Source organism: Scatophagus argus, chromosome 19 (genome assembly GCF_020382885.2).
Source record: "Scatophagus argus isolate fScaArg1 chromosome 19, fScaArg1.pri, whole genome shotgun sequence".
Classification (NCBI taxonomy): domain Eukaryota; kingdom Metazoa; phylum Chordata; class Actinopteri; family Scatophagidae; genus Scatophagus; species Scatophagus argus.
The window spans coordinates 10,097,091-10,116,367 of NC_058511.1; the positions used below are offsets into that span (position 1 = coordinate 10,097,091).

The 19,277-nt window shown below is 41.3% G+C and overlaps 1 protein-coding gene across 4 annotated transcripts in view; it reads left to right on the forward strand.

The window, feature by feature from the left end:
• The window catches only part of LOC124050875 (disheveled-associated activator of morphogenesis 1-like), a 43,819-nt gene that overhangs the window by 18,853 nt on the left and 5,689 nt on the right, over positions 1–19,277 (forward strand). For 2 of the 4 annotated variants that reach the window (XM_046373815.1, XM_046373816.1), the window contains exons 2-18: positions 5,893–6,182; positions 9,049–9,138; positions 12,822–12,893; positions 13,270–13,364; positions 13,773–14,106; positions 14,229–14,339; positions 14,493–14,596; positions 14,895–14,961; positions 15,061–15,178; positions 15,868–16,006; positions 16,225–16,283; positions 16,397–16,584; positions 16,905–17,219; positions 17,303–17,410; positions 18,269–18,298; positions 18,644–18,741; positions 18,831–18,915. In XM_046373815.1, the coding sequence (XP_046229771.1) occupies positions 5,997–6,182; positions 9,049–9,138; positions 12,822–12,893; positions 13,270–13,364; positions 13,773–14,106; positions 14,229–14,339; positions 14,493–14,596; positions 14,895–14,961; positions 15,061–15,178; positions 15,868–16,006; positions 16,225–16,283; positions 16,397–16,584; positions 16,905–17,219; positions 17,303–17,410; positions 18,269–18,298; positions 18,644–18,741; positions 18,831–18,915 (2,199 nt within the window). In that variant the 5' untranslated portion in view covers positions 5,893–5,996. Of the gene's footprint in view, positions 1–5,142; positions 5,808–5,892; positions 6,183–9,048; positions 9,139–12,821; positions 12,894–13,269; positions 13,365–13,772; positions 14,107–14,228; positions 14,340–14,492; positions 14,597–14,894; positions 14,962–15,060; positions 15,179–15,867; positions 16,007–16,224; positions 16,284–16,396; positions 16,585–16,904; positions 17,220–17,302; positions 17,411–18,268; positions 18,299–18,643; positions 18,742–18,830; positions 18,916–19,277 lie in introns of those variants that run through there. The other 2 variants (XM_046373817.1, XM_046373818.1) reach the window with 2 other exon arrangements.

Sequence of the window (19,277 nt, forward strand, 5' to 3'; positions counted from 1 at the left end):
AAAATCCTAAATCAGAAAAGAAGATTAAATTTCTGTGCACTGAATATCTGTCTGGGCCACCTATAACATAACTGCAGCTATACTCTGCAGCTTACGCATCTGGACACAAAAAAAAAGGAAAACGCTGAAAACATGCAAAACCACAGCTTTTATTCGCAATCGACGCTCTGGGGAGCCATCTTGGTTTGTGAATTTGTTGTCCTCTGAGGTCGACTCAGTTGACAAGTTGAAATTCTGACTTCAGGTTCGATTTGTCACTTCTGGCTTCGAAAGTCAGAAAACAACTGAAGAGTACAAATCGAATGCTGTATGAGCCCCCAGTGAACATAAATCTTAATGCTTCAGCATACCAAAACATTTTGGACAGTGCTATGCTTCCAATTTTGTGGCAGCAATTTGGGGAAGGCCCTTTTCTATTCCAGCATGACTGTGCCCCAGTACACAAAGCAAGATCTATGGCGGGATGAGTTAGGAAGAACCTGACTGGCCTGCACAAAGCCCTGACCTCCCCTGACCCCATCAAACACCTTTGGGATGAACTGGAACCAAAATTGTGAGCCAGGTCCTTTGGTCCAACATCAGTGCCTGACCTCACAAATGCTCTACTGCATGAAAGGGCAAAAATTCCCACAGAAACATCTTGTGGAAAATCTTGTGGAAAGCCTTCCCAGAAGAGTGGAAGCTGTTATAGCTGCAAAGCTGTCTGCGTATTTAGAATACAGTGTCATTAAAAGTACCTGTTGGTGTAATGGTCAGGTGGCCCAATACTTTTGTCTATATAGTGTATTTCTTTCTCATTGCAGCCAAACTCCAAGCAACACATGAAATTATTTGTCTTTTGTGCAGCTGTGTGACAGGATGATTGAAAGCATTAACACACTTGTACTTTTAGAGGAATGACATAACCTAAGGATGATAATAATAGCAACATGACACTTTTTTGATTCAATTTTTTGTGGCAAATTTCGTTTTCATTTGCTTGTTCCCCAGAGGTCAGGGTCAGACAGAACAATGTCTGTAGAGCAGGGAAGGTGTCTTGCTCAAGGACTTTTCAGAAAGTTGGTACTGGCAATTGAGCCCAAGAGAGACCTACTACAGCTCTTTTCAAAACAGTTCAAGGTGAAGCAACCCTGCTGTCTAATAATAAAGGGCTCTTGTATTGATTGACATTACTGCTCTCACACTCACATTCTCACTCAAGGTTTCCTCCCTTCCCTTTGGCTGTAGAACTACTTCACTCATTTAAAAACATAAGAGAGCTGTTCTGCTGTGTCTTGTCTCAGTCATCATCAGTGGGCCTGATCATTTAGACAGCCATAGCGGCTGTAGACATCAAAAATTAAAAGTGCATTTCAGTGCCAGAAACCACTGAGAGATGCCAGCTGGTGCAGAAGAAGGTATTTCACACATCTGTTTTCAATACACTACTGTCCACTGTGTTCACTCTCCAAGACTGAATTCCTGCTCCAAGTAAGGCACTTTTTGTTGTATTAACATCAGCTTTAAATCAGTCCATTTGTTTATAAATTACACACAAAGCCACCTATTGATGACGGCAATTATTTTACTATAGACTGCATGAATTAATGTTAGATTATGTGTTTGTATTTGGTTCAGAAACTGCTTTTTGTTTCACTGAGTAGTTTGACTGCATTCTTTCACAAATTTCTTTCATGTTTGTCAGTATTCAGTACTCAACTTTCTGTCATTATTATATATATTTATAAGTTTTTTGCTATCACAGCCACCAATTTCACTCAGGAGGGCCATTGTGACTGTCAATTTTTGGAGAACAGAAATCTAACTCACATTATTTCTGCCATATGCCGTGTTCCGTCAACGCTGATGCCATTCAGCAAGTAATAAAATCTCGAAGTGAGCTTGAACAGTAGAGGAGGTTGAAGTGATGAGTTAAAGGGAACATACAAAATCAGAGAAAAGGAAAAGAAGCCTTAGTAAAGCTGAAAGACGACAGCTGGATGAAAAGTGTCAGGTCATCTTTGAATTCTTGCTCTGTTTTTCGTTCCTCCTCGCACGTTAAGTAATGTGAGTGTCTTTCTGTGTTTAGCTTATGACGTTCCTCTCGTCTTCTGCCTTTTCTCCAGCTAACCTGACACGCGTGCAGGTTTAATAAAGAGGTCCTGGGTATGCACCATGCTCGGGCTCACACTCACTTTACAAACTCTGGGATCCTTTTTTACAGTCTGGACTCGCGCCAGGTCACCCACTAAACCACAATGTTCACGAAAACAACAAAGCCAGCAATTGTAGCAGTCTTTTAGGGACAGAGACAGAAGTGTTTGCGTGAATATGGGTAGGTGGGTTTAATTATTGGATGTGTATGAATGAAGGGGTACAAAAGAATCTGCCTTATACTGTAAGCAGCAGAGGTCATGATGTTTCTCTAGTACAGTCGAGGAGTTGATTTACGTTTGTATAAACAGCATTCTTCTTGATTATGTGGAAAGTGCAGCTGTTGCATGGCATTATCATCAACTAGCAGACTGTTAACATTTCAAACATGCCTGCTGCAAGGATAATTCTTGGAAATGACAATTAATTCTGCTAACTTTTACTGCTTGCACTTCTAAGGATTAGTATGACTGGTTGACTTGTGTATGTTTGATTTGAGATTCAAAGTAATCTGTGTTCTTTCTCAGTTTGAGCAGGTGACAGTGGATTGTGTTGTTGTATGGGTGTTGTTCAGGGTCACAAGGCTCACCTGGCTATGAGAGGAATGTCCTCTTGTTCTAACAAGCCTCTGTTATGTTGGGAGCCTTGACCGTCTGACAGACAACCTCCGGAGGCTAATGTTGGCGCACTCAGGTCTCGCAGGTTAACAATTATAGCAAAAACTCACAGTCTTAACAGTGACACAGTGTCTGCGTTGTCTGTATGTTCAGACCTTAAATGCTCCTGCTTCTTGCCCTTATTGTCTGCCTTTTTGTGCCCTCTGCACATGGCTGAGCCGTGGCACATCCACAGGTCCCTGTAGCTGGATGGGGACCAGCTCTGTCCCTCTCCGGCTCACGAGTTTATACAAAGTTTACAGCTTGCTTTAGCTAATGGAAAAGATGGGCTGTTCTGTGGACTAATATGGTCAAAGAGATCTTTCAATTTCGTCTTCTCTTCATGCTAGAATAGATGGTGAGCGTGAAGCCAGGCAGCTGCTGCTGAGGCCCTCTGGTAGTCTATTTGGAAAAGTCAAGGATGTGTCAAAATAAATACACTATTCAGTGTGTTAGTAAGAGTGAGCTGTTGTGTACTTTATCCCACGTGTGGCCGTTTGGCCTTGCTTACCTTGTCTGTGTAGTACACTTAGGCTTTTTCATTCACTACACTTTGTATACACAGGTATATTTTCTGTCTTTATTTAGAGAACAGTTATGGTATAAATTTGGCCATTGTTAGTTTTGTGTGGCAGTTTTCCCAGTAATTACAAGAAACGGATGGTAATTTGCAGTGGTGTTTCACCAACAAATCACACACACAGCTTACACTGGAACAAAATATTAACCTGTTAAATCTTTCCTTTTGGCATCAGCATAGTAAAAGAGACATATTTAAAGCAAAGATTTTTTTAAAAAATGCCTGCAATATGGAAATAATATGGCAGATTTTGAGTTTTTTTGGTGGCTGGAAAAAGTCAACGACAGCTCTAGTAAGTCTCCCAAATTAGAAAAGTACAGCTTTTGGATAGAAAAAACACAGATGAACCAAAAAGTGACTAAAATTGGACAGTGAGGGCATCAGACTTTATTTAGGTAGACCACAAAACTGACTTTTTAATGACTCTACTTAGACAAAATTGCCATAGGAAATGTCCTCACTTTCCTTTTTGGAAGAGATAACTTCAGCTGTCGTCCGTTGCCTCAGCTCACTGAGCCTGGTGAACCACAATCTTTGATTACAGTGAAGTATGAGACCTGACCATGTTAAATATAGACTGCATCCCGCTGCTTATGATGCATTCTGTCTGGGCGAAGCTTCTGCCTTATAGAAAACACTTGGAAAAGTCAAATGAACTTGGTTATATTCAGCGAGCTGCCGGTCACCAAGAAAAGATGTCCAGAAATTCCTGCAGGTCAGCGCAGCCTCTGTGGTTATGACACTTGGCATCACACCGCTCTGCTCAGCAAGGAAGGAGACTGCAGAGCTGTTTTTGTGACATGCTGACGACACTGTCCTCATGGATCTCTGAACACCGCATGTTTATTTTGCCAGACAGCAGAGAGGTCTTGTGCACTTTATGCCATTTTTCCTGCTTGGAGTTGAGCCGGCAGGTCTGGGAGCAAACACAGCAGCTGTCTCCTCTTTTACTTTGTTTGCATAAACCACTTCTGTGATACAAATCAATCCTGTTCATGTTTTTGGTTGTGACATTTGAGGTCTGTAGGTCTGTCTGTCTTACCTTTTAGCTGTCACTATTGATGTTTGAATAGTTGTAGCCAGAGAACCAAATAGTCCACGTACAGTTCCATCTGATCCCAGGTCAAAATGCCCACTGAAGAGATGACTAGAAGGACTGTAACACTAAACACAAAAGACAAAGGGTCTACCACCACAACAACGCTTTGAGCTCAAGTCTGAAGCTAGTGTGGCAACATGCTCACAGTCACAAAGCTAACATGTTTTGCAATGTTTGCCATCTTAGTTTAGCATTTTATCATCCTGCCAGTGATGCTAGATGAAAAGTTCATGGATCACTGAAGTTGTTGGGGGTTATCCTGAGGGGAACATGAATGAGTTTACCAAATGTCATGGCAGTCCATCAAATAGTTGTTGAGACATTTCACTCAAAATGTTAAACTCATGGTGACACTAGATGAAGTCAGGGGATCGCCACAATCCATAGGAGTTATCCTCTGGAGACTGTTAATGTCTGAACCATGTTTTATGGCAATCCATCAAGTTACAGAGATATTTTAGTCTGGACCAAAGTGGTGGAACAACCAACACTCCCCTAAGCATTTGGAAATCTACTTATATGGTGATGAGTATGGCACATTGAATCTTCACCTGACAGGACAAAACTTTGTGTAATGTGCTCAACCCTCCTCGTCAATGCTGTTCATTTATGACAGCTGATCTCTGTGCTTTTTTTTATGTGCGATATAGGGGTAGGGCAGAAGTGGCAATAGTCCAACAGGATTGCACACATTTCCTACATTAGTGATAAAGTTCGCAGCTGCTGGAGACCACACCAAATTTCTAATCATGTAATCATCGAGTCAGAGTCGGTGATGAAACATCTGTTGATGTTGATTATCAGGGCGGTTGACTATGAGTTGTCACCTGTTTTTGCTCTTTGGCCACAATGACCAAGCCCTTCATCAGAAGCCTCTCACACCTCTCACACCATGGTCATTGTAAACACACCCTTCTAATCATTGCTTGTTAGTTCTTTAGAGGAAAGCTGATCCTGAATAGGAAGGAAGGGGAGATGAAAAGGCCTGAATACACTAATCCTGGCAAATTATAGTCTCCATTTCAAACGTCACACTCTCACGGGGCCCTATTGTGTAAACGATATAATTGAATTTTTCATTGCCTGCTCTCAGTGATTCGGTCCGTCGTACTTTCCCTTCGAAAATTATGCCCCTACTTCATTAACCGTTTACCAGGGGCAGACAGTGTGGCAAACTTAACCTTGATAGACTTTGCGTCCTGCAGCTGTTAATAAGTAAGAGTTCTTATGACAATGTGCCTGTGCTGTGTTGTTTCTTTTGAGTTTCGTTTAAGAGAACAGTAAGTATTTGTATTTAGTGCCATTCAGTCCGTCTCCGAGAAAACACTGCTTGATTTTTGTGAGTGCCATTTAACAAACTTCTGTCTGCTGTGTGAGACCAGTCCTGCCTTTGTGTTAAAAACTCATTGTGTCCATGTCCACAGTACTCTCTGACGGAGGCCAAACTCTGAGGTGGAGGAGGCTGTAAAGAGGCCCTAAGGGAGCCTCCCAACCTCCCTACCTGACCAGACAGAAACATTGGACAGCCATGGCTCCTCGGAAACGCGGCGGCGGTGGTCGCGGTGGCCTCTCCTTCATCTTCTGCTGTTTTAACAGCAGCGATCACCCGGAGATCACCTACAGGCTGCGGGAGGACTTTGCCCTGCAGGCCATGGAGCCAGCACTGCCGATGCCAGGTTATGATGAGCTGGATGGCATGTTCTCCGAGCTGGTGGTAAGACATTATTCTGCTTTTTCTTAAAGGGAAAATTCAGATTAGAGTAATTAAAAAGACTTCGTAAAAAGCATGTAATTAATGTTTCAATAAATATCTTTTGTTTTCATTTAGGGATTTGATCACATTCTGTATGTTTTCTTGAAAAGACCAAAATCAACAATGAACTGATTCTAAACACACAAATGAACCATGCTGTTGGACTAGATGATTTATTTTTTACCATGAGTGTTGCCACTGTAGTTTATTTTGAATTAATGCCACCTACAACATCCTGCTGCTGTACATACTCACTGGAGCACCAAATGTGTGTTCATCTGCAGCTAAAAAGAATCCCCATCAAATGCACTGTTTGCTCATGTTGTTACTCACATTTGCCAAAAACTATAGTGCACAGCTTTTGTTTTTAAATATATATTTATGAGACGTTTTAAGCAGTGTAGATTTTGATTTAGTTGATGCTGAACGCCACAGACAAGGTAATAACATTGACAAACAGACTGCGGTATTGTTAAGTATTTCTGTTGCACTCAGTAATTGAGAATATAATCAATCTTACATTTTAAGAAAGCCTTATTGAGGCAGTGTTGAGTGAGATGAAGCTCATTCAATCACATCAGATGTATGAAACAGATCTGATGGGAAAGATAAGTGTTCAAAAGCAAATTTATTCACATTATCACAACCACTTTATTCACTTTAATCATGTAGATGATGTATAGTGTGATTATATTTAAAGGTTGCTGTTGTTAAAATGAAGTACTAATTTAATTAGCATCTATTGACTTTTGAGTTGTCTTCATTTGTTTCTTATATGGCAAATAAAGTAGCACATATAGTGTGGAAAGACAGCTCTTTGTTTAGTTCATGAAATTAACTTTAACTTAAAACCCTTTGAAATCTAAAGACTTTCCTGCCTTATAAATGACAAAAGGTAAACACTTCAGAAATACGGATCTGATTAAAAACTGCTCATCTGAATTTATAAGGAAATTTGAATTTGTAGAATGGCTCTCCAACATCATAGCATTAGCAACATTTATTAAACATTAGACAATAAGACATGTTAACTCAGAACACATCTTTATAACATAATCTTGTCTCATTGTTTACACTGTCTGTTACATTTTAAGACATTCACAAACAGTCACTTCCTCCCAGTTTACACTATCTTGTGAGTTTTGGGGCCAGACTGCTATTCTTCCTCTGTGTCATTGTCACTTCTAATTTGTCATGCTCTCCTGTCCTCCCTCTCTCTCTCTCGCCACATTTTCCACTCCCGTGGTTGCCACAGTAATCTAAGCATGACATTTTTGCACATCAATAGACTTCATTCAGGAACTCTTAATGTCTCAGCCTCCTCCATCTGCTAATTGCTTGTTTTTGTCTACCACCCTTTATGAAGACATAATTGAGTAAGTTGAGTGTGACAACAAGGAGGCTTTCAGTTGCTCTGTTTGCCAAAAGAAAACAGCCACGTGTTTTTCTTTTCACCCTGTATGAGCCACCATGTGCGAGTATAATCGAAACAGTCTTGCCGTAAAAAAATAAATAAATAAATAAAAGCAGAAAAAAAACAACTTAGCAAGACTGTAAAAAGTTTGGTCCATCTGCTCGGGTGAAACCAATTAAACCCAAACTTTAAACTTGAGACCAATTTGAAGAGTTTTTTTTTTGGAAAAAATGCGAATCAAGATAAAGCTTCTTTTCCCGTCCTACATTCAGAGAGATAGAGTCACTCTCACTGGCAGTCAAACATAACAACAGCAAATCTGTAGCAGCACGAAATACACTCTTTATGACCTAAAGAATCAATAAAAATATGCAGTTGAACTGTTTGCCTTATTCTCATTCAGGGCTTTCTAGCAACTATGTGGACCCTAATTCATGGGCTCAATCAATAGTCCACACAGCCGCTTTAGGACGTTTGATCATTGCATGTATTGATTCAACAGGCTTGATGGCTTTAGCAAAGAATATCCCTGAAGACAATTCTGATGATGTTGCCATAAAACATTTAGAACCACATTAAGTTAATCTCATCATTTGTTGCTTGAATAGCAGCTAAGAACAAATAAAGCTGTGTTGAGACCATCAACTGTATTCTGTCCTGGAGCTAAACTGTTTAAAAGGTTTCCCATGACTTACACCACCCATGTCACATGAAGCTCGTATAAACAGAACTGCTTTAAGATTTGACTGTTGTGGATTAAAGCAGGAAACAGTATGTGTTTGCGTGTTGGTTTAACCCAAATCTACCATTAGCTGCATCCCAGTGCCGTGATGTAAAATGCTGATATGTTTTAATTGCGTTAAGACATTCAGTGAAAGCTCTCTGGTTATCCAAGCACTTCCCAGCAGCACCCTTTGTGTGCCTCTGTGAAGTATCTGTACTTTGCGACACATGTTGTCTCCAGATGTTTGTTACCACATGTGGAGCAGACAGACCACGCCTCCTCTTTCTCCGCCGATACTCGCACGTCTAAAGCCTGCAAAGACATCTGATTTGATTCAGAGTGATATTGAATTTACTGGGATATTCCACTAATCATGAAGAGATTTAGCACAAACCGATCTCAAACTGAGAGCAGAGCTATGGGGAAACTACTCCTGGCACGTTTTTGTTTTGGGGAAAAGCAGAACTGATTTATGTGGATTTTTCTAAATTTACAGCGTGATGGTTTGATGGCTTGTGCGCTGTGTTTTGAGAATGATGCTCCAGTTCTAATCACTGAATATTATCCTCTGCATGCAGTCAATAAAGAATTATGAAGACTTAATAGTTAGCAGTTTTCCTCTTTCTTTGAACCCTGTTCACCAACGTTTCTTAACCTTTTCTGCTATTTTCCCCCCACTTGCACTGCAGGATGAGCTTGACCTCACAGAGAAGCACAGGGAAGCCATGTTCGCCCTGCCTGCAGAGAAGAAATGGCAAATCTACTGCAGCAAAAAGAAGGTAAAAAAATAAAAAGACTCACATTGCTACAGACTGGCCAATAATATCTGCAAATATCCGACCTGCCAAGTTTGATTACCTCCTTTCACATTCATTTGTTGACACCTGAAGCTAAAACACAGACCGGAAAGCCTTTGCGGTGCTGCATCAGTTCCACGTTAACTCTTTTTCTCGAGCGAGTGTCATCAAATACTTCATCATAAGACAACATTCTTTCCAGAGTCTCCTACTCTCATCTGCATTTGAGGTTTTTCCACATTACTCAATGTTATTAGCACCAACAACATTTTGTTTAAAAAGACTGATAGACAGCTTCAAATGTCCAGCTTAGTAGATCAGAGAGATGAATTTCAGTAGCAAATACTGCATTTACTTTTGCAGTCGGTGCAAATGGTAGAGAATCATTAGTGCTCATCATGCATTGCGAAACAATCTAGACTGTCTGTAATGTATTGTAATGGAAGTTCTGCTACTATTAAAAATATACTACACAGAGAAATACCTCAACATTTCAGACACGTCACACCAGTACCACTAAGAGTACTATCTAATAACTTCATCCCCTCAGTCTCACTTTCACAGTCACTACACAATAAGTCTGATCAGAGCTCCACCGTGGATTACTCCTTTAAGTGGATGTTACACAAGACGGATATAAAAATAGGAATATGTAGAGGGAGTAAGACAACGGCTAAATTCAGCCTGTTACATCAGGTAATCCACTAACAGTGAAGGCAGTGTCAGGAATTGTAAGTAGTAAAGTATATATTTCAAGACTGTACAATTCAAAAAGTAGTATCTTGTTTCTCATGGCTCCAAAGGCTAGAAGTTTCATTGTTTGATTCGCAAACAAATGAGCTGGGCACATTCCCAAAAAGGAGGATTTTTTTTTTTTAATAACACTGTTTCTTCTTTTAAATAAAACACCTGTCCCATCAAAGCGTCTGTGTAGCCATAACATACTCTACCACTCTGTGACAGTGTCATATTTCATTATGTCTTGTCTTCATGATGAAAGGACAGTCAGCCCTTCCTCCTCTCCCTGTATATTAATCCCTCCTCTGCATGCAGGAAATCACAGACGCCTGGCCTAGTTTAGATCAGCTCGACTGAATGTGCCCTCGTGTTGTTTGCAGCAGTGTTTCTCAAGGCCGTAGGTATGAATGTGAAGGATATATCCTGTCCTGACTAAAATGCACACAGGACATACAGGTTTATTAATCTTTTCATACATCCGTTTACAAACTGGACGTGAAGAGTGTTGGGATTTAGTGTGTTGGATGGATAGTTTGCATGTCATCATACAGTTAAGGTCCTCAGAAAACAGCTGCGGAGAAGCAGAAGTGCAAATACCCATCATACATAGAAAAGCTGTTTGAGAGTTTAAACATGAATGAAAACTGTCACTTCCCTTCACTGATCTTGATACCATATTTGGTCCATAAAGTTCCTTCAAATGTGTTGGATTTGAAGGAACAAATATCTTTGTCATTTTCTGTGATTTTGTGAGTTTTGTATAAAATGCGCCCCTTTTCTAATGGTATCACTCAGCGAAAGGTTCAACATTTTGGGAGATTTGCGGATTCATGTTGTTGTTAACAGAATCAAGCTGACACCAGACCACTACTATGGTTGTAGGAAGACGTTGCTGATGTAGTTGTAGTCCTTCACATAACTTCCCCAATTCATGTTTTTACGCTACGGCTTCTGTAATTTGTGAGCATTAGAGAAGCATCAGGGTGAGTGAGAAGGTTGCGGAAATGGAAACCGTACAGTCTTATTAGTGGCCTCATTAGATATAGTTGCCCCCCAAAAAATGGTACGCTCCTTCAGCTTTTTAGAGATCCTGCAGGGCTGTGTTAGTGAAGGTGGAGGTAGATTTGATGGAACCAGATCTTTATGTGCAGCATCGACTTGCAGAATGGGGGAGGAAAGAGAGACCCAAAAGCATCAATATTGCTGCATCAGCAGCAGGCTCTGGCCCCGAACCAGACAGATACAAACTCAACATCTGAGCTCAGAGAGGAAGGGATGCGTGTGTGTGTGTCTGTGTGTGTGCATGCATGCATGCGTGTGTGTGTGTGCGCACGCATGTGGAGAAAAGAGTCAAAGGAAGCGGCCGGTTGTCCAAAGCAAACAGGAAGGCTTCACTTCCACAGGTGCAGCTTTTGTGTGTGAGGCGGGAGGGGATGATAAGGAGGAAGGTGGGGGTCATTATCAGGGCACTCTAAGTCTGCAAGTGATGAGGGCGCTCTTTTTTGCCAGCGGTTTCTTGGCTTCAGAAGCTGGACTGGGTCTGGAGGAGATAAGTCAGTCAAAGCAGAAAAGAGCTTGAGCTGTTTGGTTTGGCCGGGCACCTGAGCTGATGAAATCATGCTGGAGAGAATCAATCTTCCTTCCTCCATCTTGTCAGCTCGCTTCTAGGCTACGTCATCGGCCAAGAAGCAGATTTACGGATCTGGTTGTTAGCAGAAAGTTTGCAGTTACGTTTCAAATTTCATTAAAAACTTAACTTCTCTGGAACTTCTCTTTCAAGTCATCTGTCCTTTCACCCCTAAATATCTGATCCCTGTTTCCTAGTGTCTCTTTGATCTTTACTTTCTCAAATGTGGAAAAAATAAACTCCCAGAAATACTCTCCCCGCTTTTCTCTCTCATCATGACCCTAAATAAACTGGAGACATCTCAGTGTTTGAAGAGTGCTGACTTCCGATTTGAAAAAAAAGAACTCTTAAGATGCAAAAGGAAGCAATCCCACCTCTGCTCCTGCACCACTAATGGACTGAACTTCTTCCAGCACCCGCCCGGTCAGGCTGGCACCGGTCTTGAGTGGAACAGCAGGATCAGATCTTACTGTCGCTGCACGATCCCGGCACTCCTGCCAAGGCCCTGCAGTTTCTGTCAGAGCAGCCAAGTCTCTGCAGGCTGCGTTATTAACTGACGCCCAATTAGTTTCTGATGGCCACAGCTCACTAGTGCTTAATGGAGCGAGAGTTAAAATGAAGGCCAGGGGGCCTTTTATGTACTTGCCAAGTTCATGGTCAAGTCATCTTATCGTCAGTGTTTTCCCTTAAGTTAGAAAATTAAATCATCTAAGAAAATGTCTTGCAGTTATTTTTTTCCACTTGTAATGCCCACAAGTGTGCCTGTCAGGAGATTAATCTAAGCATAAATCAGACCAAATCCTTAATCCATAGTTTTAACGTTCATTTGCTAATCTCAAGATTTTCTCAAGCAGCTGTGCTCTCTTTTCTGCACTTTTCGCTACCTCCTGAAACTCAGTGAAGCGCTCGATGATAAAATGGCCTGGATATCTGTGTCGCCCTACTTCGAGCTCTTGCTCCATTTTTGGCTTTTTGTTATTTATGCCTCAGACTTTCTGTTTCCCATGTGTTTGTTGACGTTTGTATGTGCCGTGTCTTTCAAAGTCAGTTGATGAAGTTCTCCATCTGGTTTGTAGTTTCACCTCAAACATTTGACACGAACCAGATAACAACTTGACGCCTCATGTGACACTCTGAAATATTCTCTTTGTGTGTAACCATTTGAAAGTTCCAATTACTTCCAGTTAATGCTAATGAACGCATTTTTTTTCTGAATAACTTATGTGTGACATTTCTTAAAATCAGTCTGGCTGGATCATTGCACAGCATCATTCATTCTCTTATATTTTCTGTTTTGCAGGAACAAGAGGAAAACAAAAGTGCAACTAGTTGGCCAGAATACTACATTGATCAGCTCAATTCAATGGCAGCTGTGAGTAATAAAATACACTTTATTTATTCTTCAAATAGGGAAATGGCTACAAAACAATCCTGGAAGAAGGAGCTATATGGCAATGCAATGAAACAACTTCATTAAATGATATAATATTATGATAATACTTGTCTGCCACATACTATATCTTTGATTTAAGCCACAAATGTCACCTTTCGGCAGGTAGTTGTCATAAAAGCAAGAATCAGTTTTTTGCTTTTTAACTAAATCTGCTATCTTGCTCTCTGGCAATTAATTTCGCATGTGACCTGCATGTCTTTGGACATCTTTGGAAATCAAGAAAATTAGCTTCACTTTGGCTTTGAATTGTTACACAGACCGCTGATGTAGATCTGTTTCATCTTTTGTCGAACAGAGAAAGACGCTCCTCGCTCTGGAGAAAGAAGACGAGGAAGAGAGGAACAAAACCATAGAGAGCCTGAAGACGGCTCTGAGGACACAGCCCATGAGGTGGACAAATCCCTCTCTCGTCTGTTCTGTCTTTTTATCTTCTCCCTGTCCTTTATGTATAATGTCATCTGTCATCACATCTCCTCTTATTTAACCTTCTGTCACCCTGTCTGTCACTCTGTTCAGTTCTTCCCAACACTATTTAAATGAGTCCTTTAAGAACTGCACAGCCATAAAGGTCACTGCAGTGTTGCTTTGTGAACACACGCTTTAAAATCAAATGTCCAAATGAGTTACTTATTACTTTTGAGAAAGATAATTCAGTCGTAGTCCAAGGATAATAGAGCCAGAACAAGTGGACATACATGCATAGACATGCAGCAACAATTACATTGGAACAATTCACATTGAAACTAGTCTGTTGTTGGCCGCTGAAAGATTATTTCTCTGTTTCCGCTCTCCTCTCAGGTTCGTGACTCGTTTTATTGACCTGGATGGCCTGACGTGCATCTTAAACTTCCTGAAGAGCATGGACTATGAGACCACCGAATCGCAGATCCACACATCTCTGATTGGCTGCATCAAAGCTCTGATGAACAACTCGCAGGGCCGCGCCCACGTCCTCTCTCACTCCGAGAGCATCAACATCATTGCTCAGAGCCTGGCCACGGAGAACATCAAGACCAAGGTGGCGGTGTTGGAGATCATGGGCGCCGTGTGCTTGGTGCCTGGTGGGCACAAAAAAATCCTGCAGGCCATGCTGCACTACCAACGCTTCGCCTGCGAGAGGACGCGTTTCCAGGTGGGTAGGAGCAAGTCACAGCGCACAGTTGTGGGTTTAAATCTTTTGCTGACAGTTGAAGTAATTTAAAAGCAACATGGTGTAAAGATCTTTAACACCTGTGATTACCTGTCATCCTGCAGACACTAATAAACGATCTGGACCGGAGTACAGGGCGATACAGAGATGAGGTCAACCTGAAAACAGCCATCATGTCCTTTATAAATGCTGTGCTGAGTCAAGGCGCTGGAGAGGTGAATTATAGACATCAGACAGTTTTTATGCTTCCGTACACACTAGAAGGTCATCATGTCCCTTAACCACTCATTCAAGAGACTCGTGTCTGTTGACTGTTGGCATCTTTTTGCTAATTTATTCATTTATTTCTTTCTTTTCTTCAAATATAGACAAGTTTGGAATTCCGTATCCATCTACGATATGAGTTTCTCATGTTGGGAATCCAGCCTGTGATCGATAAGCTGCGTTCTCATGAAAACTCCACATTAGACAGGTGAGATGGAACGGAAAAGAAATGAGGGATTATTTGGTCTAAGAAAACAAATACCTGAATCTATAAATGCAAAAACCCCTTTGACATGCATAAAAAAACAGCTGATTCTTACCAAGAAAACATAACAGACCCCTGAACATTTGAATGACATCAGATCAGGTGGCAACACTTAGAGACTGTACTGTCACAGAGTTCACATGTTTCAGTTTCCAAAGATTTTTCTCAATAAAACTTAAAGTATATAAGAACATCACATTCTCAGGCTGCTTCTCTGAGTCTTTTCCTCTCACACTCTCAGGCATTTAGACTATTTTGAGATGCTGCGCAATGAGGATGAGCTGGCTTTGTCAAAACGTTTTGAGTCGGTAAGGGGAAAAGAAAAATTCTTCCTGAATTATTCAAGACAGGGAAATATTTTTGCATAATATATTTACAGAGCCTTTGTGTTACACCTTCTCCTCCAGGTGCATATAGACACCAAAAGTGCCACCCAAGTTTTTGATCTCATCCGCAAGAAGATGAACCACACTGATGCATACCCGCACTTTATGTCTGTCCTGCATCACTGTCTCCTCATGCCACGTGAGTTTTTTTCTTTGAGAGATTCGTTTCTAAAAGTATACAACACATCTTGACAAATGCTGTCATACTTTTGTGTTTTAAAATGTGATGAATAGATGGCTGAAATACAATGAGGCTCCAAACCGGGCAGTAAATAAACTCCCACAAAACACACAGCACATCTGTACCTTCTGGTTTCTAGCCAGAAAGATAAGGATGTTGACTTTGTCCAGATTAATCAGCACAGAAATTGGATAAGCACTCCGGCCAAGCTGAATATTCCATTTATTTAGAGACTCGTTGGATAATGTTTATTTTTGTTGCAAAAAAATGCTAATCACCTTTTCCCACTTCATTCAACTTGAAAGCTTCAGTGCTCACATGCCCCTCTAAGTGGCTTTTTAATCCACCTCCATTACTTTGCCAGGGCATTAAGAGTTTAATTAACACTTCATCCACCAATTAAAGTGTTGCAGTTAAACACAAGAGTTCAAGCTTGTGATGGTACTTGAAATCAAAATAATATGACTTGATAACGTTTTTTGATTCCTTGGTCTATATGTTGTAAACTGTAATTGTCATCAATCAAAAAGCCAGAGTGGATCCAACTTCAGTCTGTAGTTTCTGAGATATGAATCCTAATCACTGAGTTGAATAATAAAACTCAGGCCAGCAGGCTGATGGGAAACTTTGTCTTCCTCTCTCCTCAGATAAGAGGAGTGGTAACACTGTGCAGTACTGGCTGCTCCTGGATCGTATTGTCCAGCAGATGGTCTTGCAGAATGACAAAGGTCACGACCCAGACGTCACACCACTGGAGAATTTTAACGTGAAGAACGTTGTCCGGATGTGAGTCCTCTGATTTCCTCTGACACATGAATGAGTGCATGGAACAGATTGTCATCTGCTGCCAGATTGAAGAATGGAGAACAGTGTTTGTGTTCCTGTTAAAAAACCATGTGCTCCACAGTGTTGGGTCAAAAATAGGCTCCCTTTTAAGATCAGGAAAAGCCTGGATTTGTTCATGTAGACTCTGTAGTTAATTATGTGTGTCCTCTTATTTACAGGCTGGTCAATGAAAATGAAGTCAAACAGTGGAAAGAGCAGGCAGAGAAAATGAGAAAAGGTTTGTAAGATTATGAATTACTGACCTGAAATGTACAAAGTTTATTAAAGGAGGTTTGCCAATCGAAATCACGTTTTTAGAAAATTCAACATCTCTGTAACTTCCCATCACAGAGCACCATGAGTTGCAGCAGAAGTTTGAGAAGAAAGAGCGTGAATGTGATGCAAAGACTCAGGAGAAAGAGGACATGATGCAGACACTCAACAAGATGAAAGAAAAGCTGGAAAAGGAGACCACCGAGCACAAGAATGTCAAACAGCAAGTGGCCGAACTCACTGCCCGACTGCACGAACTCAGCACAGTACGTTAACATACAACCTGGTTGATTATTATTGCTGGATGTTGACAGCCAGTGGTGATTGAGTTCACATAAGAGGCAATAAAAACTGTATTATCATCCACTGTGAGGAGCCCCCCCTTCAGACGTTAAGATGAACTGAAGCTTTTAACGCATCCGTCTCACTACATGTTGATTGGTTACTTTATGTTGCCCAAACAGGCAACACTTTGCCACAGTTACACATTATTATTATGCCTTTTATGATATACGTCCAGTGTTATCTATAATGTTAGAGACTCTGCAGCATCTTAAACCTCCTCTGTGTTATTTTTCCCTTGCAGAGACAGGCAGCTGTTGTTCCTGGAGGCCCTCCCCTCACCCCAGGTCCCCCCGGTGGCCCCCTGCCTCCTCCACCCATGCCAGCTTTTGGAGGTATGTGCCCAGCTCCCCCTCCGCCGCCTCTTCCTGGTGGCATGATGCCTCCTCCACCTCCCCCACCCCCTCCTCCGGGTGGACCTCCACCTCCTCCTGGACGCCCACCCATTGGAGGTGTCCCACCTGCACCAGGAGCACCTTTAGGACCATCTCTCAAGAAGAAGAACATTCCTCAGCCATCGAATGCGCTCAAATCCTTCAACTGGGTCAAGTTAGCTGAGGTGAGAACAGCCACAAAGATTTGCATATACCGATGCTTTTTGTTTGAATATAAGATAAAAATGTCTAATTCTCCTCTGCTCAGAATAAACTGGAGGGCACCGTGTGGATGGAGGTGGATGATGCCAAGGTTTTCAAAATCCTGGAGCTGGATGATATTGAAAAGACCTTCTCAGCTTATCAGCGACAGCAGGTACTGGGGACTATGCAGTTCATCCCTTCAGCTCACCAAATGCTGCTGGCTTGTTTCAGAGAGGTCCCGAGATAGGGGGATGGAGTGGTTGGGTGGGATGAGGCCTCAACTGGCTTGCATTTTCAAAAATTTTTCCTGTTTTGCAACTTTTGATTTCTCAAGCAAAGTTAGAAAGAGAAGGGATCAGATAATTCACAAAACAAGTGAGAAATTGCCAGATAGATTTTATGGGTTCATTAGATGCAAAACTTTCATGCTTGATTTATCCTGAACGCCTTCTTACATTTGACTGGAATGCTTTTTTTGCCATTTTTGTTTGTGGTTTTGATCATTTTGCCATATGTGATTGAAAATGCATGAGTGAGCTGCTGAGAAATGTTTTTTTTTCTTTTTTTTGCCCTTTTGCAGCTTTAGTTTGCGATGAGTTTAGTTACTAGATAGTCATAATCAGTAGTGTCTTTATTAGCCCTGTTTAAGGGAATGAGCATGTCTTTTCAAAGTTCAAGATGTCTACAGGCACTTTTGTTCCAGCTCAACCCAACCTGTGCTCAAACGTGCCCTTTAGCATGTCCAATATATATAATAAGATGAAAAAAAAAAGTGTCAGCCTGATTGGCTTAAACAAAAAGATGACGAAACAAAAACTAGACGAACTCAACTGATTTAATGTGTGCACAGCATGAGAAGTAGGCGCATGCATTGATCAGCTCACTTTATTACTGATGGATCCATCGTGGTTTAAGTGTTGAACAAGCTTTGATTCATCTTGCTGTTTGTTTTTATGGGCTGCAATCACGTAACTGCTTTACTTATTCTAATGAGTGCTTACATCTTCCCTGCTTCTTGCCTGCATTTTAGGACTTCTTTATGATCAATAACAGCAAACAGGTGAGTGCACTTACAGTACAGTCGATATACAGTGTGGAACTTTTGTCACTCCTCGTGGATATACGTTATGTCCAGTTGTACTTTCAGCTACATCTTCTTACCTAATGTGTGTCCAGGGGAATATACAACCTTTTGTTCAGAGTGCGATGCCTTCATGTGTTGTCGTGTTTGCATGCACTCCGGGATGTGTGACTTTTTCAAAGCCTTTGTACTGTATTTTCCCTTGTTTTGGGGTGTCAGGGTATGTTTCATCTACATCGATATGTATCTGTGGGTGACTAAAACTAACCTGAGCATAATAAAATAGTCAGTTGCACTCTGACCTCTTCATCACTTTGCTCACAGAAAGAGGCAGAGGACGACACGCTGAGCTCTAAAAAAGTCAAGGAGCTGTCAGTAATCGATGGTCGTCGAGCTCAAAACTGCAACATCCTCCTCTCGCGGTAGGTTTATTTCAGCATCGTAACACCCATAAAACACACATTACGGGTTGTGATGTATTTTTAGTGGACTCATTTGTTGTCTACTGCAGGCTGAAGCTTTCAAATGAGGAGATTAAGAGAGCCATTCTAACTATGGATGAACAGGAGGACCTTCCCAAAGACATGCTGGAGCAGGTACGACATCAGGCTCCCAACAAGCAGCAGCTCCCATGCAGTCTGTTTACATGCACCAGGTTACACTATATACAGTTGGTTACTGTAACTGGGATAAGAGATCAGAGAAACATGGCTTTCCCAGGTAGATTTTCTCCTGGAGATATCAGATTTCTTGGCCAGTTATACAGGTAATCAGGATTTTAATTGACTTTTTACATGTACACAAAGACGTTGGACAAGGAAAATATCTGTAGAAGCTGCTCAGAACGAAGAAAGAACATCATGATGAAACTGAAAAGTAAAATGGAACCTAATGCAAAGTAGCTTCAAAGTCTTCAATAATTTATTTACTACTGCTGAAGATTTGCTCCCACTATACA